The sequence below is a fragment of the Dama dama genome, chromosome 11 (genome assembly GCF_033118175.1).
Source record: "Dama dama isolate Ldn47 chromosome 11, ASM3311817v1, whole genome shotgun sequence".
In the NCBI taxonomy this organism is placed as follows: domain Eukaryota; kingdom Metazoa; phylum Chordata; class Mammalia; order Artiodactyla; family Cervidae; genus Dama; species Dama dama.
Window position 1 is genome coordinate 5,981,749 of NC_083691.1, and position 17,784 is coordinate 5,999,532.

General features: G+C 53.5%; 1 protein-coding gene and 1 non-coding gene across 5 annotated transcripts in view; one reads left to right on the forward strand and one right to left on the reverse strand.

Annotated features, from left to right (window-relative positions):
- Nucleotides 1-214: 214 nt before the first annotated feature.
- The window catches only part of FUBP3 (far upstream element binding protein 3), a 49,191-nt gene continuing 31,621 nt past the window's right edge, over nucleotides 215-17,784 (reverse strand). For 3 of the 4 annotated variants that reach the window (XM_061154399.1, XM_061154398.1, XM_061154397.1), the window contains 11 exons: nucleotides 16,542-16,646; nucleotides 15,438-15,540; nucleotides 14,292-14,392; nucleotides 11,822-11,963; nucleotides 7,832-7,992; nucleotides 7,016-7,089; nucleotides 6,598-6,678; nucleotides 6,383-6,459; nucleotides 3,746-3,817; nucleotides 2,462-2,589; nucleotides 215-1,563 (listed from right to left, as the gene is read on the reverse strand). In XM_061154399.1, coding sequence (XP_061010382.1) covers nucleotides 1,555-1,563; nucleotides 2,462-2,589; nucleotides 3,746-3,817; nucleotides 6,383-6,459; nucleotides 6,598-6,678; nucleotides 7,016-7,089; nucleotides 7,832-7,992; nucleotides 11,822-11,963; nucleotides 14,292-14,392; nucleotides 15,438-15,540; nucleotides 16,542-16,646 — 1,053 coding nt within the window. In that variant the 3' untranslated portion in view covers nucleotides 215-1,554. Of the gene's footprint in view, nucleotides 1,564-2,461; nucleotides 2,590-3,745; nucleotides 3,818-6,382; nucleotides 6,460-6,597; nucleotides 6,679-7,015; nucleotides 7,090-7,353; nucleotides 7,487-7,831; nucleotides 7,993-11,821; nucleotides 11,964-14,291; nucleotides 14,393-15,437; nucleotides 15,541-16,541; nucleotides 16,647-17,784 lie in introns of those variants that run through there. The other variant, XR_009694624.1, reaches the window with a different exon arrangement.
- Nucleotides 14,625-14,697, forward strand: TRNAG-CCC (transfer RNA glycine (anticodon CCC)). The gene has a single exon. It is a non-coding gene; the product is annotated as a tRNA-Gly (tRNA).

Below are 17,784 nucleotides of genomic sequence, written 5' to 3' on the forward strand. Positions count from 1 at the left end.
GGCTCTAAAGTCAAAACTGTCAGATAGCCATTAAGATAAACTTAGTTTAACGAAGGAGTTGCAAATGTAGCCTGTGCTCCGATCAGCTTGGGGCCACGCAGCACAAGGGGGTGGGCTGAGACGCCTTGCCTTTCTTTGCGGGGGTGGGCAGGGGTGGGCAGCGGGCAGGGGCCAAGGGAGTAACAAGAAGACGGGAAGCAAACAGACTGAAAGATACTTTGCCCACAAGATGTCTTGTGGAAATTTTATTATGTAGAGTGTAAAATGAATTGTCAGTCAAATAAAAAGAACACGTCTTTTTTTTTCTTTAAAAAACATGCATAACATTTTCCAATTGCCTTTTTTAATAGTTAGACATTTCAAGCATTATAAGGAAAAAAAGGAGAAAACCCCCCCCAGACACTGTAACTTCAGTACATCTCAAACGGAATGTCCCCCAGGTCAATTGAAAAATGCAAGGAAAAAAATAGCTTCAATTCCGTTTTTCTTTCCTTTAAAAATACATGTTACCTGTACAAGATACACTACAGTAAACATTGGAAATCATATTATCCCTTTTATTAAATCAAAATTATTTAATTCATATTGTGGTTAATGCTAGATTTATTTATTCATCTAGTTAATTTGACAAATATTAAGAAAATATTTAAAAGAAAAAAGCAAAAAACACCTTGGAATTAAAAAATAGTTACTACATTTTTATGCGGTTTAATGTTCCACAGTGTTTGTTAAAAGTTATATTGAATTTATTTTTAATATTAAAAATAACAGTCTTTATATTTCTGAGAGAATAGAGAAAGGTTTTTTGTTTTGTTTTTAAAACAAGCTTGGAGGTCTTAGATACACAATTGCAACTGGTAGATAATGGAGACATGAAAAAACATCTGCTAAACACACAAAAACATTTTTATATTATTAACCCCTTTAGAACTCTAGAAATTATACAAACCCTATAAAATGCCCCCTCCCGATCCCTGTTGGACAGCAATACAATTATCTGTCTCAATTCAGAATTCACATAATTAATTACAATACATAATAGTTCAGTTTTTTAAAAAATGCAATAAAACCAGACAGCCAAGATACAAGAAATTAGAAGTAAAACATTTAATGAATTTACACATTTAAGAATATTTAAATACTGTTTAAAAATTTTTTTAAAGAATTTGTTACAAACCACCTAAGACTTCCAAGCCACTTTTTCTGTTGCAACAGAAAAAACTGTAAATAAAAAGACACACGAACAAAACAAAAACAGAACACACCATGTTGAAATGTCACTGCTCTGAGGCACATTCTGGTGCCAGAATTTGCAGGTATTGCTCCAAAAAGATTCCCAGAGCTTACACATTTGAAGTAACAAACAAAAATTATCAGCGATTTTTAGTAACTAATTCTCCCGATTTTTAGAAAAATTCTGTTAATCTAAATATAGTGTTTCACAGAACAAAACAAAGGTTCTTCATCAAAGGGTTTGCAAATCTAAAAACCTCTGTTACAAATAGGTTTCTGCTCACAATGATTTTGAGGGGAGGGGAGCCGCGGGTCACGGTCCTACTGTTCCTGTGGAAGGAAGGGGAGACAGGTTAGTCTGAGGGCAGAGTCTCAGATGCCGGTCTGCTGTCTGGGGCTCTGTCTGCAGAGAGGTAACGGGCGCTGGCACATGCGTGCTTGGGCGTGCACACACGCACACACGCACACGCGTCTGAGCACCGATGTCTCAGCACCTTCCCGGCCTCGCACCCCAGGCTCTGGCCCAGACAAACTCTCACACGAGGCCTCGGGCGCCTCCTTCCACAGGGGATTCCGGGCAGGGAGAGGGGAGTGAGCAAGTGACACTTCTCCTCGGTCACCTACCGCTCCCCCCCGAATCCTGTCCCCACAGGGCCCAGTTTCCCAGTGAGATGACAGGCTGGTCTGGGGGTTCAGGGCCTGTGGTCACCAAGGGACTGTCCACAGGGACCTGACTGGTATCAGGTCACCTGAAATGCGGCCTGCGGCAGTACTTGGTCCCCCGTCTTCCCCGCATTTGGAAGAAAACTGTTTCTGGACAGAGCCCCTCTGGTTTCTGCCTTTGAAGCGGTGGACTCGCCCTCCGCCTGCTGCCCCCCACTGCCGACCGGGGACAAGCCTGACAGCCTGGCCACCCCAACCTCTTCAAGGACAGCACTGGGCCGTGGCCACCAGTCCCCAGACGCAGTGCCACGCCTCCCAGGGCTGGCTCAGCCTGGCACGCTCACTTACAACTGGGAGCCTGGGTCCAGAGGAAGGCACCGAGGCTGCTCAGCCTGGCGGTCTGGGTTTCCCTAAGAGGCTCCAATCTGTTCCAGCAGGGGCGAGGAGGGGGCCAGGGCGGCGGCTCTGTACAGCTCGGGCCCTGGGGTCAGGCACACACAGAGGGCTTGGGATGGGGAAGTGGAGGCCCGGGAGGTCCTAGCATCGCTGCTGATGGGCTACAGACCTGGTTGGGGGCCTGCGCTTGCCCTAACGTCTGCCCGTAGAAGGCGACCTGCTGCCGGTAGTACTCCGCCCAGGCCATGGTGTAGTCCGGCGGGGTGCTGGCCTGAGGCGCGGCGCTGGCGGCGTGACCTGATGGACAAAGCAGAGAGCCGGTGAGGCGAAGGGACGGTCAGCCTGCAGGGACCGCCTCCAGAGCCTAGGGGGTGCCTGGACCGAGCGCCCGATGCCCACGCGGTCCAGCCAGACGTGGTCTGCCCAAGCGGGGCTGCAGACAGCACGGTTATCAGCGCTTCTTCGCTTGGGCCCCGCTCCACACCTAGTCCGCTTCTCTCATCAGTCACGTTCTCTGCATCCGTCTGTCTGTCCAGCCAGCTCCCTGCCAGTGCCTGGGGCCAGAGTGGGAGGCGGGAGGGCGAGGAAGCAGGTTCCCTGGCGGGGGTGTGTGTGTACGTGCCGGCATGGGGCATCCCCGCCCATGTGGGTCCAGAATCTGGACCGTGGGGGTTGTGGGGTCCAGGAGGACTGGGCGCGTGCACCTTCACCAAGCGCTCCAGGTGACAGTGACCTCGCTGACGCCCGCCCCGGCCCCTAGAGGGGCTCCCAAACACAGGATGACTGCTGCTCTGACCGCGCTCTTCCAAGCAGCAACTGACATCCTTCGGACTCAAGACACGAGACACCCCTCCTGACCACACCCGAACGCGCTGGCTCAGCAGATGTGGGATGCACACAGAGGGCTCAGGACTCATTTTAATATGATTAAAAAAACTTGAGGTAAGTTTTTTGTTGTTGTTGTTGCTGTTATTAAGTTTTCTCCTTCTTTTTTTTAAAAAAACTGAGTTAGTGGAGAAAACTGGCACAGCGAAGAGCTTACTTTGGAAGGAAACACCTCAGTCCCCACCCCAGCCTCAGAGACCCTGCTCAGAGTCTCAGTCCTCCCTGTCTCACCTGCCCCGCGATGGCCAGGGAGAGCCGGGCGGCGAGACGGCCAACAGCCCCCGGCCGGTCTGGCCCCTAACCAAGGGTCCTCATGTGGACGGCCCAGGCCGGCACTCGCCCCGGGTGCAGCCCGGAAGGGAAGATCGAGGAGAGGAGGGCGGCACAGGACACCCGCGCGTCTCGCTGACAGGGCTGGGGCGGGCGGCGGGGCAGGAGACAAGGCAGACGCCCAGATGGACGCACGCAGGGCACGCGGCGAAGGTGACAGCGAGCCACGGGCTCTGCAGCCCGCAGGCGTGGGGGCCCCGGGATGGGGACCTCCCTGAGAAGAGGTGGAAGCACTCACTCTGTTTTTTGTAGTAGTCCTCCCAGGCCTTGCTGTAGTCGGGCTGGCTGCTCTGTGGCTGGCTCTGCTGGCCTGTGCGGAGAACACAAAGGCGGTCAGGCCTTCGGGCTCCCCAGCCCACGGGTGCCGAGCCCTGCTCTCTGCACTCGCTCACTGGCCCCGGTGGCCCGGGAGGAAGGAGGCAGCAGACTGGCTGGGGGAGAAGACAGGCCCGCCCTGGGAGGGCCAGCGGGGGAGGATGCCACTGAGCCTCCTGAGGCTGGGCCGACCAGCAGGAGCTGCCTCGACTCCCCCTGGTCAAAGACCTGGGCTTCCGGGGGAAGAGCCTGAGGCCCCGAGTGCTGTCTGCCGCTCCCTGGGTCGGCCCTCAAATGGACAGAGAGTCCAAGTGGCACTGACCACTCCGTTCCCCTGCCCTTTCTGTTCCAAGACTGATGGCTGCCTCTGGACAAGGAGAAAATTACAGGAGGCACAGGGAAAGTTCCAGAAACTGTGCTCATGATGGCAAGACGAAGCACACGCAGCAAGCGACTGATGCCAAAATGTACACCTGACCACCACCCCAGCCCCGCACTGCCCAGGGTGGGCTGGCGGGCGGAGGGCATGTGTGGGGTGGGCTGGTGGGCAGAGGGCGTGTGTGGGGTGGGCCTGCCCTCCTCTCTGAGTTACTGGGTGCAGAAAGCCTGGGGTGGGAGGCGCAGAGCAGCAGCAGTCTGCCTGGGGAATGGAGGCGGGGTTACTAGACTTGACCACAGACAAGGCGGGACCTTTCTTCTGCTGAGGGCTGGCCTGTGTGACCACCTGTGAAGGCCCAACCAATGTCCTTCCTTCGGCTAGAATCACCGCCTGCAGCAGGTGGGAAGCTCAGTTCAATTGCTCGGTGTGTCTGACTCTTTGTGACCCCGTGAATGGCAGCACGCCAGGCCTCCCTGTCCATCACCAACTCCTGGAGCTTGCTCAAACTCATGTCCATCAAGTCGGTAATGCCACCCACCAATCTCATCCTCAGGCAGGAAGGATGTACTCAAAATCAGGTTTCATGGCCAAATGCTTTCCCTAAGAGTTAATTTACTGAGGACTGAGAGGGGAATGGGGTTGGGGAAAGAGTCCCCTCCCTACACTGGGGCAGGACCAGACTCAGACTTGGACGCTGATGACAAGAAGGCAAGGCGTGAGGAATGGGGCAGTGGGAGCACCCCGCTCAGACCTGGAGGGCGTGGGCAACAGGATTTTTCTTCTCAACAAGATTTCACAGACTAAAACCAATTCTCAATTCCCCTGAGTAAACCAAGCAACACCACAGATGAAGGCTGGTGAAAAAGCAGGACGAGCTGTGTTCCTCTGACTTGGTCCATGTGCCTCTGCCGACTCCTTACCCACCTGGGCCTGGGGCGACAGCAGGATGGGCTCTGCAGGACCCCCACCCACTCAGAGATGGACGTGAACCCTGCAGGTTCATGGGAGAGCCTCCCCACAGCCAGGGGCTCCTCCCTGGTTCTCTGTCCTGGGTGATGGGCATGGGGGAGCCCGGCCAGGCCGCTTCCCATGCTGGGGGTGCCTTCTAATGGAACAGGAAGAAAGAAAGTGTCCCGGGCGGTGGGGTGAGTGAGCACAGTGCAATGGGGAGGGGAGGACCTGGGTGGTGTGAAGGTGTTCGTGGAGCAGTTCTTAAGGATATTCTGCATGTTTAAGATGTTTTGTTAAGAAAATGCTGGGGAAGAGAAGGTAAAAAATACAGCCATGCAGTGTCAGAGCTCACGGGTACTTTAGAAATCAAATCCAAATCCTTCATTTCACTGACAACAGAACTGAAGCCCCAGAGAAGGGGGGACATGCCTAAGGCCATCCAGCCAGGCTCCAGACTCCTGGGTGCCTCTCCAGCTATGGACCTGACAGGTGCCTGGGGCAGGGTTCACAGCCAGCGCTCTGCTGGGGCGGGGCAGGGCGGGAAGGGGTGGAACCCCAGGCCCAGCCCGAGAGCAAAGCTGCAGCGTGTCCAGTGGCCTGGCGCCGAGGGAAGCCTGCTGATGCGCTGAAGAGCGCTTTCCAAACACCGCCAGGCTGGCCCTTCAGATGTCCAAAAACAAAAGAACAGAAGGTAAACAATTCTGTGGGGCTTTTGGTTTTTCGGGGGGAAGCCTATGAAAAATAAGCTCTACAAGCAAGAGAACTCAAGAATGAGTTCCTGAAGCTGATGTGGGGCTAGAGAGAGGGCATGGGTGTGATTCCAACAACCTCTTTCTGTTTTATAATCAGTTTTCTTAGAGAGTAGATTCTCTAATTGTGTGTTTTCTGAAAGTTCAGGAGATAGAGTCCGTTCCTAAGGTGGTGCCAGAAGAGCAGACAGGGAGGAGGCCGCCCGGGGTCCAGAGGCGGAGAGTGGGTGGGCACCCAGTGTGGGGGGAGGCAGGGTGCGGCGCAGGGGTCCTCAGGTCAAACCACACTCTCAGGGCCCGCAGGCCTCTCGGACCCTTGGCGGGGAACAGGGGTGAAGGCTGCAGCCCTGAGGAGGACTGGTAGGTGGGACAGAAGGGTTTGAGAAGTCGTCAGGCCCTGTGTCCCCGCCCAGCTGGATGTACGCCCGAGGCCCCAGGAGGCCTGTCTGGGACGGGGTCCCGCCTCCTCCCGATCACTTACTTGGAACCTGCTGTGTGGGCTGCTGCCACGCCTGGTAGGTGCTGCCCCAGCCCTGGGTCAGAAAGGCGGGAGGACCACTGCGGAGGACAAGTGCCATTCACTCCAGGCCAGGCCACACCCCCTCCCCAGGGAGTCCCCCCACCGCCCCCCAGCCCCAGGTGAGCACCAAGGTCTCCCGGAGCAGCCAGGGCGCAGAGCAAAGGCAGGCCACCCACCTCACAGGGGCGCTATGGGGGTTTCCGTTCACTTTAGCAGCAATGTTTGGGAAGCATCCTGAGCTCCTTGGAGGAAAGGTGCTAAAAGAAAGCGGGAAACAGGTACAGACAAGGGCTGCAGACCCAACACAGGAAGGGCTTTCACAAGACTCCCTTCCCCGACCCAGCCCAGGGCAGGAAGCCCTCCCTGGGGAGGTTGGCCGGCCAGAGGGCCCTCTGCCCTCTGGGCATGCTCTCAGCCCAGCTCTGGTCAGTGAGCCATGGACAGGCCAGAGGGACGACGGGGCCAGGGGAGAGCGAGAGGGGTGGTCCGGCCCACACCCTGGCCTTCCGGCTGGCATCCCCAGAAGCAGCTGGAAAGGAGGGCCTTCTGGGTGGACAGGAATTCTCGCAGTCCAGATGGGTGCAGAAGACTCACTTTTGATGAGGTGCAGCAGGCGGCTGGCTGAAGGGGCTCTGTCCAAAGGGTCCAGGAGCTCCGAGACTGGTCCCCTGTCAGGGCACAGAGGGGACTCTCACTGCCCGCCGGCCGCACCGGCGCCCTCTGCCCAGGCCCGCCCCGGGACGAACCACAGCCTCTGGGAAGACAGAGACTCGTGGGGTAAAGGCACCCTGTGGCACTCACTAGCCTTCCTTCCCCGTGGGAAGGGCCTGACTGCAGGAGCGGCTGCTGCCCCTCCGGTGGCCGATGCACCACGCCGCCAGTTCTGCACCACCGCGCCTGCCCTGGCGTGCCGCCCTGGGGGAGGGACCAACCTGCTGGACTCTCCCGTCAACTTAGGCCGGCCCACGGCTCTTTCTGCCACTCTACGGCCCCTCTGAGGTGAGCAGTGGCCCATCTGTCCTCCATCAACACTCCCTTTCTTTATCTGCTTTGAGGCGCCTGAAACTAAAGCCAGAGTCAATGAACGCTGCCTGCGGGGCTGGCCACCAGGGCGAGGCCCGTGGGGGTCTGGGGGCAGAGCTGGGGGAGGCTGCCGCCCGGCTGCTCCTCTAGCCTGTGGGGCCGCGGCTCGGGCCAGAGCGGCGGTGGCCGGGGGAGCCCTGTGCGTCTGGGCCTGGCCACTGTCCCTGCACCGAGACCTCGCCCCTTGGCAATGGGGGAGGGGGCTGCTGCCCTCACGGCACCGGAGGACCCAGAGGCCCAGGAAGTGTGAGGTTCTGGGGGGAAGCAGGTACCACGGACATACAAAAGAAACCCCCACAACTCGGGTGGCAGGACCCGTGTACGTACGCCAACTTTCTCATCTATGAGGTGTCTGGCCACCTCGATCTGTGGAGGGAGCCCCCGGATGGTGAATATCCGCAGGTTGGGGTCGGTACTGGGAGGGGGGTTCCGCTGAAGCTCCACGTGCGCTCCCGACTGCTGGTTTATGCTCTTGATGTTCTCGCCCCCTGTGGGCGGGAGGACAGATACAAAGGTAAGCGGTGACTGCGGCAAACCCCAAGCTTGGAACTCACCCAGTATTCCGCTCCAGAGGAGGAAGGGGAGTTTTCTGCCCACCAGCGCTTGTCCTAAGAGTTGTCCTAAATCCTGTCCACTTACGCTTGAGAATGGTTCTAGTCAAAACTAGGGCTGTCTCAAGTGTAAAACCAGACTTCTGCGGTGAAGCTGGTCTTGCTCTCTGAGCCAGGCTGAGGCACAGACCCCTCAGAGCAGCCACTGGTCCCTGGCTCTATGTCCTGGGCTGAGGCGCCCCAACTGCAGATTTACATACAGTGAGCTCAGCTGGGGAAGGTGCTCCCTCCTTCTCAGCCCAAGGACAGCCACCCAAGGGCCCCTCCCTGGCACAATGGGGGTCTTTGGCCCTGGCAGGGGGTGGGGGGCGGTGACTGCACAGCTGGTCCCCTCTCGCCACAGGTCAAACAGACGGCCATAGGCCCAGTGACACCCAGAGCCCATCCAGAGCCCATCCGGCCTTTAATCCCCCATCCTGTCACTTCTCAAGTCTCCACCTTCTCCGAGGGTGGGGGTGGTCTAGACGGAGAGGCAGGCTGAGGATGGGGGTCACAGAGGCCTGGGTGGAGCGGGGCTAATGAAACTGTAGTTGGACTCTGAAAACCTGGGAGAGTCCCAGTCTCTTAATGAAATTTGCGTAACAAAAGCTCCACGGCGTAACAATGGTTTGATTCTTCTTTTCAAATTTCACAGCATTTACAGATCTGCTCTGCTCTTTGGGGTGGGGTAAAGCCAGAATACAAGGAGAATCTGGAGCACAGGATTTTATAAAACTGAGGACAGTCTGTATAAAATCGGGAGCAGGGTACCAGGCAGCCCCAAAGGATCAAAGAGAAGGCTAGAGGCCAATCTCTGTGTCACCCCTCCCAACCCAAAGTCAAAACCAACCTCCAGCTGTCATTTCATTGTAAGTGTCCACAATCCTTCACTCCCCAGCCCGCCCCACACCACACAGCTGGAAAGCCACGTGTACACAAAGCATCAAGGCGAAGGTAAGTGAGGGGCCCAACCCACAGGTACAGCCTGCTCGTCTCGCCTCACCCTGAAAGCACGATGGGAGTCTACGAGGGCCTGGGAGCAAAGACGGGCCTGGGTCTGGCCGTTCTCCCTGAAGGCAGCGTGAGCAGCCCTCGGCATCACAGGAAGGAACCCAGGCGGCTGTGGGCATTCAGGAAAGCCTGGCTCAGCATCAGTTTGGGCACGATGCTAGCTGGGTTTAGGGTGGTGCTCAGTTTAAAAGCAAATTCATAAGAAGAGAAGCACAGCTGACCCAAAGGCTGAATGGATGATTTTCTTGAAGATCCGCTACAGTGTAAGGACAGTGTCCCTGCGTTTTCTGCCTCAAGCAAACACACGGTCCTGGGGGCAGCGCCAGCCTAGGCGAGAAAGTCCTAGTCTTCAGCAGCTTCGCTTTGCTTCCGGTCTGTACAAGCCCCTCCCAGCCCCCAAACAATTGACCTTTACCCACAGGTTGTGAATTTTATCTTCTCTGCATCGTGAAAAGCAGCTTTGCTCCTAGGCAAGAGCGTTTGGGGGGAGCGATAAAGAGCTAAGACTAGGTGGGAGACCCTTCTACTGACACCCCACTTCTGCCCAGACCGCGTGGTCCCGGAGGCAAGAGCGCGAAAAGGCGTGTGTGCCCAGGCCTGAGAGCCTGCAGGCCCAGCCAGCCCCTCCTTTGGGTCGGGCACTCGGGCCTGCAGCCCCAGACTCCTCCCCAGGTGCCGGGCGCATGCTAATACAGTGAGGAGGCCCCGGCAAACTGCGAGGGGCCGGAAGGAGTTAATTTAAGTTCATCTTCCTGCAAAATGAGGTCACCAGCTTGGCACATGGTGGCCGTCTCCAGGCACATTCAGCAGCCTGCTCCATTCTTCCACCTGATGGGGGGCAGAAGCAACCCACCAGTGGCCCCCCGGCTGGACGTGAAATCGTAAAGCAATTAATCAAACCTGCTAAAAGGCCTGGCTGACAAGAGCAGGGCTGGCCACACTGTCTGTCACCATTGCTGTATTTATCATGGAAATCCAGCAGGGGCCCCGGGAGGCGCAGCGTCTGTCCAAGGGCTGTAGTGGGGGGTGAGGGGCAGGGGTGGGAGCAGGCCTGCCTGCGTGCGGCGCCCCTCACCCCGGCGCCGTTCCCAAGAAAACAGGAAGACCTCAGGCCCAGCCCTTGCGGGGAGGGAGTTACAGAAAGACCTCAGCTATTGCCCCAATGAAATATATCCTGGTTTCCTGAGGCTGCTCCTGGAGTGGTAGGACACCGCATCCGTGACTGCTGCATTCTACTGCCTCTTTCCTCTGGGGATCGCTCAGGAGGACCGGACAGAGGACAGAGGACAGAGCAGCTGCTTGTGAGCGCCGAGGCTTCACTGACTATGAGCAACCGTCACGGCGATGACAGCAAGGCTCCGCCAGCTCTGGAGAAGACACTTCCCGTGAAACCCTCGTTGACATGACGGTTCTCGAAAAGCACAGAAAAACCTAGATCTGACTCTCGAACTCCAGGGCGTCAGCTGGATTTAATGTCATGGCAGCAGGCCAGCTGACGGTCTGGGTCGCATGTCTGAATGATCGCAGCATTTTGGCACCTAACAATGGCCACTGAACACCTCCCAGCATGAATATGCCCTGCCAGAAAATCAGAACAAACTCACGGCATTCCTCCCAACTCTGAGAGGTTAATGACCAAGAGACAGCACAGATAACAGGAGATAAAACGTTGTAAGAGAGCATAAAACACAGTGTCCGAGAGCGGGGCCCAGAACAGATTCTGGGAGACGACTGAAGGCCAGCTCGGGGGCATTAGCCGCGGCAGCCTCGGCTTTCTGGGGGTGAAGATGTCCCCAGGCCATGTTCTGTGGGATGCCAGCACCCCTCCAACAGCTAAGAGATGCCTGGTGATCACAGAAATTGGGGGAACTCTAGAGAGAAAACGGTATTTGTATCTTCCATATGTTGTCAAATACATACAAAACGAATGAACTGAGAAGCAAAGAGAAAACCCGATGCTGAACAAGAGTTTCCTGCCAGCTCAGGGGCTCGGCTTAGAGGGCAGAGAAGCCAGGCCTACTGCTTCAGAGCCCCAGACCTGCTCTCAGCAGCCTTTCTTGCCGAGCCAGCTCAGATGGCCGAGAAACCGGTCTGCTCTCTCCCTTGCTTTTCACTGAAGGAAGGAGCCACATTAGCCAGTAACAAGGGTTTCTTACCTAATGTTCTCTAAAACTCCTAGAAACAACTAGCAAATCAATTTTTATTTCCCTCCACAGGGTATCTGTTACTCATGGTAAACATGCTGAAAAGATAAAAGCCATTTTCACGTGTTGTGTCAATACAGACCAAACACCCAAATTCAGTAAAGCAAAAAATGACGCACTTGTCAGAAAGCAATCTTTGCTTGAGGAAATGATCTGAACGGTTCCTCCAAGTTCCTTGGAGGTGAGTTAATCCCCAATCAGTCCACTGACAAACATTCAGGGGCCCCTCACCTGCACCTTTCCAAAAACCTAGGCTGTTTCAACAGGCAGCCGGTCTCCCTTACATAACATCTGTCTCCACGCGGTGATAAAGTACTCACTTTGCCCTGTTCATGAGAAGGCCCAGGCAAGGAGGGTGCCTTGGAAGGCAGCAGAAGCCTTGCACCTGGCCCCTTCGGTCAAGTGTTGAAAACGGCGTGAACCTTGAGCTTCGGAGGTACTGGATGTGTGGCCTGTCTGCCTTCAGGCCAAGCAGCCAGAGGGGGAGCGCCAGCCTCCCGCGCACTGCTTACCTTTGCCGATGACGAGGCCACACTTGTCAGCCGGCACAGTGTAGGTCACCTCCTGGACGCCCCCGGGGGTCCCCACGTTCCAGTCGCCGCGGCCACGGCCTCTGCCTCTGGCTACTGCCAGGCCTCCGAAGCCGTCTCTTTCCTGGAAAAGAAGCGGAGCTCAAGTGACATTTCTGCCGCTGCCTCCAACACTAGTTTTCCTCTCTGGGGAGGAGGCTAAGTGACAGGATGTAATCAAAGCCACACATTAGGACCTGAGCACCTCTCCCACATTTCAGATTCTGAAGTGCTCCTTTAAAACCAGAATTAATACAAATCACAGGAACATTCAAGGAGACGTGTGCGGACAAATCATGTGGTTACATAAACAGCACAAACACACCCAACTAAAACAGGCAGTCAGGTATAAATTCTCAAGTCTGAAGCCCAATGCCTGATCCCAGAGTTTTAATCACGGGGCCCTTATCTACAGGCATCAGGAGCTGGTTTTCTCAGTGCTGAGCCTACCAGAAGCCTGATATTAGATGCTGAAGAGCTACGTATGGGCTTTTGAAAGTGACATGTGAGTGGCAAGGGTGACTTTGGGCCCTCCCCCAACAAGGTTGCTATAAAAAACAATAAGACACTGCTCTGAGAGTCAGAATACCTTGCAATCCCAGGTGGCGCTAGTGGTAAAGAACCTGCCTGCCAATGCAGGAGAACTAAGAGACGCTGGTTCGATCCCTGGGTTGGAAAGATCCACTGGAGGAGGAAATGGCAACCTACTCCAGTACTCTTGCCTGGAAAATCCCATGGACAGAGGAGCCTGGTAGGCTACGGTCCATGGGGTCGCAAAGAGTCGGACACGACTGAGCAACTTCACTTTCACTTTCTTTCCTGGAGAAGGGAATGGCAACCCACTCCAGTATTCTTGCCTGGAAAGCCCCGTGGACAGAGAAGCCTGGCGGGGTACAGTCCATGGAGGTCACAAAGAGTTGGCTAAAGCACAGCACCTTGCAATCCAACCGGCAAAAAGAATAAAAGGATCAAAAACAAAAGCAGACCAACCCAAACTGGTTACCTCACTCCTCAAAAGAAGGAGGGGAAGCCAGGCACACCCGCCCAAGGTCTGGGGCTGGAAGGGCCTCTGACGTGTTCTCACCGTTCGCCCAGCAGAGAGAAGGTCCTCATCCGACACCCAGGAGAAGACCCCCTTCTCTCCAGGGTGAAGCAGCCATTCCAGCCTCTATCCCGTGAGGCGCTCAGGAGCGGCAGCCCTGAAAATCTTTCCAATGTTGAGGGGGATAACCCGGTGGAGCTGAGAGCTCCTTCAGGGACGAGGCAGCTCACAGACCCGTGACACAGAGCAGAGCATGTGAACCGGCTGCCATCGGCCAAGAGTGAACTGAATGTCTACCCGGAATCTAGACCAGCAGGAAGCCGAGCTGACGACTGCCTCCTGCGGCACTCTGCTTTTGGAGCGACAGACGACCAGCAAACAAGGTAACTTAGGGATCTACATGAGAACACATACACGCAGCTGACTTTCTAGAAGGGGATGCCTCGAGCTCTGGGAGACAGGGCTGTCTCCTCCTCATCTCGCAGCTTCGCAGTTCTGGGATATCAGTTCTTACCACGAAGAAGGATGTCAGAGAGCAATCTGTGACTCTTCTCTGAACCAGCCTCATCCTAAGAACTGACTGGAGACTGTGGGTGAAGCCCAAGCCACTCCTGGATATTCTAATTCAGGAATCTGGGGTGGGAGGAGTCCATAAATCTCTAACCTCAGCAGGTACCCCCAGATGACTCAGGGGATCATGTGGGGTGTACCACCAGGTACAAACAACCCCCTTGGCTTGCTACTGAGAAAAATATGCCAAGAGGGGCTCAATGGCTAGGCTGCCAAAGATTACAGGAGAGATGGGATGGTGGCTTCTAACCTCTTGCTTCTTTCTTCAGCCCCTACTGCTCTCAGACTTTTCCCACAAACCTGGGGGACAGGACATGACAACCGACCACCAGCTACAGGAGCTCCCCAGAGCAATGTGTAACACAGCGGGGGGAGGTGTCACACAAGCCCGCTCACATTCCAGAGAAATGTGACTGTGAGCGTGGAATCTGATGCCTGAAGACAGCTTTAAAATTCTGGAAGATCACAAAGTGCTTTCTAAAGCTAAGAGCAGACTTGACTTTTTTATAATAGGTGTGCCCAACTGTTTGAAACCTGGCTAGCTGCACTGTGAATCCCCCAAGCAGCTTAAATAGTCAGGAACTTAAAGACAATCTAGATTCTGCAATAATAAAGACGCAGAAGAATAATAAACTGGCAGGGAAAAAATAAAATGAAGGCAGTCAAAAGATAGATGGACAGAAGGCGCTGGCTGTGATTTTGGAGGGAGTAACTGACGAGAGTGCTGGTTTTCAGAAACAGGCCTTGAGGGGGGCGACTGATCCAGGGTGTGACATGAGAACTCTGCAGAGCCAGACCCACCTGGGCTGTGAGAATAAGCTCGCTGATGACATGAGCTGCGTGCTGGCATCGATCCGGGGGTCCCATCACCTGTGCAGCTCTCTCTGGACTAATACCGTCATCTGTGGAACAGGACAGAAGAGACAGGATTAGGAAAAGCCCTGCTTCAGAAGGAAAACAAACATCAATGTGATTTGTAGTCGGTATTCCTACCACCACCGAAGGAGTAATAAGAACACAACTCTAGATTCAGGACACATTTTAGGCAGGGAAACATGTATGGCTTTCTGCACGGTCTCTGTCAATCCTCATTTCTAACGCAATTACAGCCATTTAAAAGAGGTATCACGAACTTCCCTGGTGGTCCAGTGGTTAGGGCTCCGCACTCCCAATGCGGAGGGCCCAGGTTGGATCCCTGGTCAGGGAACTAGATCTCACATGCTGCAACTAAGACACAGCGCAGCCAGATAAATAAAATGTTAAAAAAAGAAAAAATTACAGAAACTAAACTCGAAAATAGACTTGAGCTATGGCAATATTTTCCAAATAGTAGTCTATCATGTCTTCCCATCTTCAGAGAGATGAGGAAAATTCACTGTAGACAATTTTGCTCATAAAAGTAAATTGGTAACACTTAAAGAACTGGCCTTAAGATTTTTTTTTTTGGCCACGCCACGGGGCTTTGTGTGATCTCAGTTCCCTGACCTGGGACCCCCTGCAGTGAAAGCGCAGAGCCTTAAGCACTGGACCACCAGGGAAGTCCACGATTTTAAATAGTTTTATCTTTAATTTTATGAAATAAAAAATAAGGTGTTTGCTTTTAAATCTTTAATTGGCAAATTAAAAGCTGGAAATGTTAATGTTGAACCCCACTCGCTTAATTTTAACTTTTACTGGTCTGAAGACAAAAAAGAAAAAGGCCTGGACACTCCTGGGCTAGTGTGTTCTGGTACATGAAGGGTGACCCTGCCAGAAAATCCACAGGAAGAAATGAGGGCCGGAGGAGAAACTGGAGTGGAAATCTGGTAACAGAACGCTGCTGAAGAGAGCGAGGGTGAGAGGGACAGCAGAGAACAGGCAGCGGGCTAACAAGACAAAGTCCGCGTCTCGTGGGGCGGTCTTCACTTCTTCATCATGCTGAGGATTTCGAGACTCATCAAAACCAACCTGGTTTGAACTGAATTCTCACACCGGCATCGTTCTGGATCTTTTTGATCATTTCCCCATTTCTTCCTATCACAATCCCGACAGCAAACCTAGGCACAGATACCTGAGCACAGAGAAACAAAACCTCGTCAGCATTTTCCTGCAAACCTGTCTTTTCTGCAAGTCTGGTGTAAGCGTGTATACATGCAACGATTTTTATTACAACATATTTCTGGAAATGATACAATAAAGCATATTTTTTTCTCTTAGGAAAAATATTGTGGTTGATGACTGTATTCCTGTCCATTAAATGCATCTAGCAGGTCTGAGACTTGATCAAAAATAGTTAAAAAAAATGAAGTAAAGCAAGAATAAACCTGATAAAGATTTTAAAAAAATATTTAGGATTAAAAATTTATCTTCCAAAGTCTATGAAATAAGCATAAATGTACCATACACGTTTGTACACGGTCCTTCACTACATGTGACACAGTACTTGTCACGTTAACCACTGTGAACGTGCGTTTCATCGGCATTAGATGCCATCACAGTGCTGTGTAACCATCGCTGACGCCTACGCCCCAAACCTTCTCATCCCCCAATAAGCAGTCAGCATCTGTGAAACCACAGCCCCTGGTAACCTCTATTCTACTTTCCGTCTCTCTGCCTAGTCTAACGCTTCATGTAGGTGGAACCATACGACATCTGACCTTCTGCATTTGGGCTGAGTTTATCAAGCATCATGTCTGCAAGATGAACTCATGCTGTAGCAACATCAAGGATACATTACAATCCCATTCCACCTCATCAGTGAAACAGGCTTAGGGGTTAGATACAATCACAACACAGGTCACCACAAAAACCTGGACGTTGGTCTTCATCTGGGCAGTGGGGTAAGCTTTGAAGCACAACCCCAAGCCAGGGGGAAAGACCCCAGTCCCTGAAATGCACGCGGCTGGCATCCCTCACTACAGCTGACACTCATTCCATACACCCCCAGGAAGCAAGCATACTTGTCGGGTTTTGCAGATGAGACACGCGTTAAATAATTTGCTCGAGGTTGAAGGCCAATAGAACGTGACCTTCAACCTTAAGCTTGCCTACTAACCTGTAACTCAAGCATACCTCTATACTGCCTCCTCCCATTCGAGAGCTGAAATCACCGCGCACCCCTCGAAAGTCAGCTTGGTCTTTCTCTCGGATGATTTCTAAGACCATTTCTCTCGCTTGCTGCATAAACACAGACAAAAGGCATTAAGGAAAACAATCCTGAAAAGCACATGACACCAGGTGAAAGATTAAACCCTCTTACACTGGGCTCAAAGCCTTGGAAGGTGCTCAGCTGTGGGAGAACTCACTGTGTTGTATGATTACTGTTGTTACACGGGACAGGGGCAGGCTGCTGGTGAGCAGTACAGCGTGTATATCAAATCTTAAGTGTCCGCACAGATACGGGTTCACTGTCTGCTAAAGCCGCAGGCGGGTCAGCACACTTGGGCTGGGTCAGAACTCGATTACAGTCGTCCTACCACACTTCCGGTGTGCCTTCTCTTTCTGGCGGGGAGAGGGGGTATCTGACAGCTCTGACTGTGGGGTAGCTTTCTGAGGAGACAAGCTCCGGGGAGGTCAAGGGAAGAGGTCAGCCTGGGAGCCTGCAAATACCTTCTGGCTTGCAGAGCTCGAGCGTCTCCTCCCGACTGGCAAGCCCATGCCCCACACCTATCCATCTCTAAGGCACAACCAGGGTCCTCTTCCCTGGGAGAGCCCTGAGTCAGTCCATCCCACCCGGGCCAGCACTAGCCCAAGGAGCCGGGGCGAAGGAGCAACCACATGTAACAAGTCAAGGTCTTGTGCGAACCCAGAAAAGGTCCAGGTTCTGGAAAAATCAGATCAAACAACAAGAAAAACCAAAACAGCAATGTCCTAGGACATTTGGAGAAATTGGGAGTATGGACTGACGGTAAGATGATGTCATGGCATTACTATTATCTTCCTAGGCCGCTTTGTAATAAAGAATGGAGCTTTATTCTTAGGAGACACACACTGCAGGATTTAGAGGTAAATGTTGTATGTGTCTGCTCAGCTGCGTCTGACTCTTGGCAACCCCATGGACTTGTAGCCTGCCAGGCTCCTGGAATTTTTTAGGCAAGAATATTGGAACTGGGGTGCCATTTCTCTTTTCCCGGGGATCTTCCCAACCCAAGAATTGAACCCTCGTCTGGTGTGTTGGCGGGGGGGGGGGGGGGGGGGGGGCGGTGGGGGTGGGGTGGTGGTTCTTTACCACTGAGTCACCTGGGAAGCCCAGAAAAGTCACATGGTACCTGCTGTTTGCTCACAAATGGTAAAGCAAAAAAACTAAAAAATATAT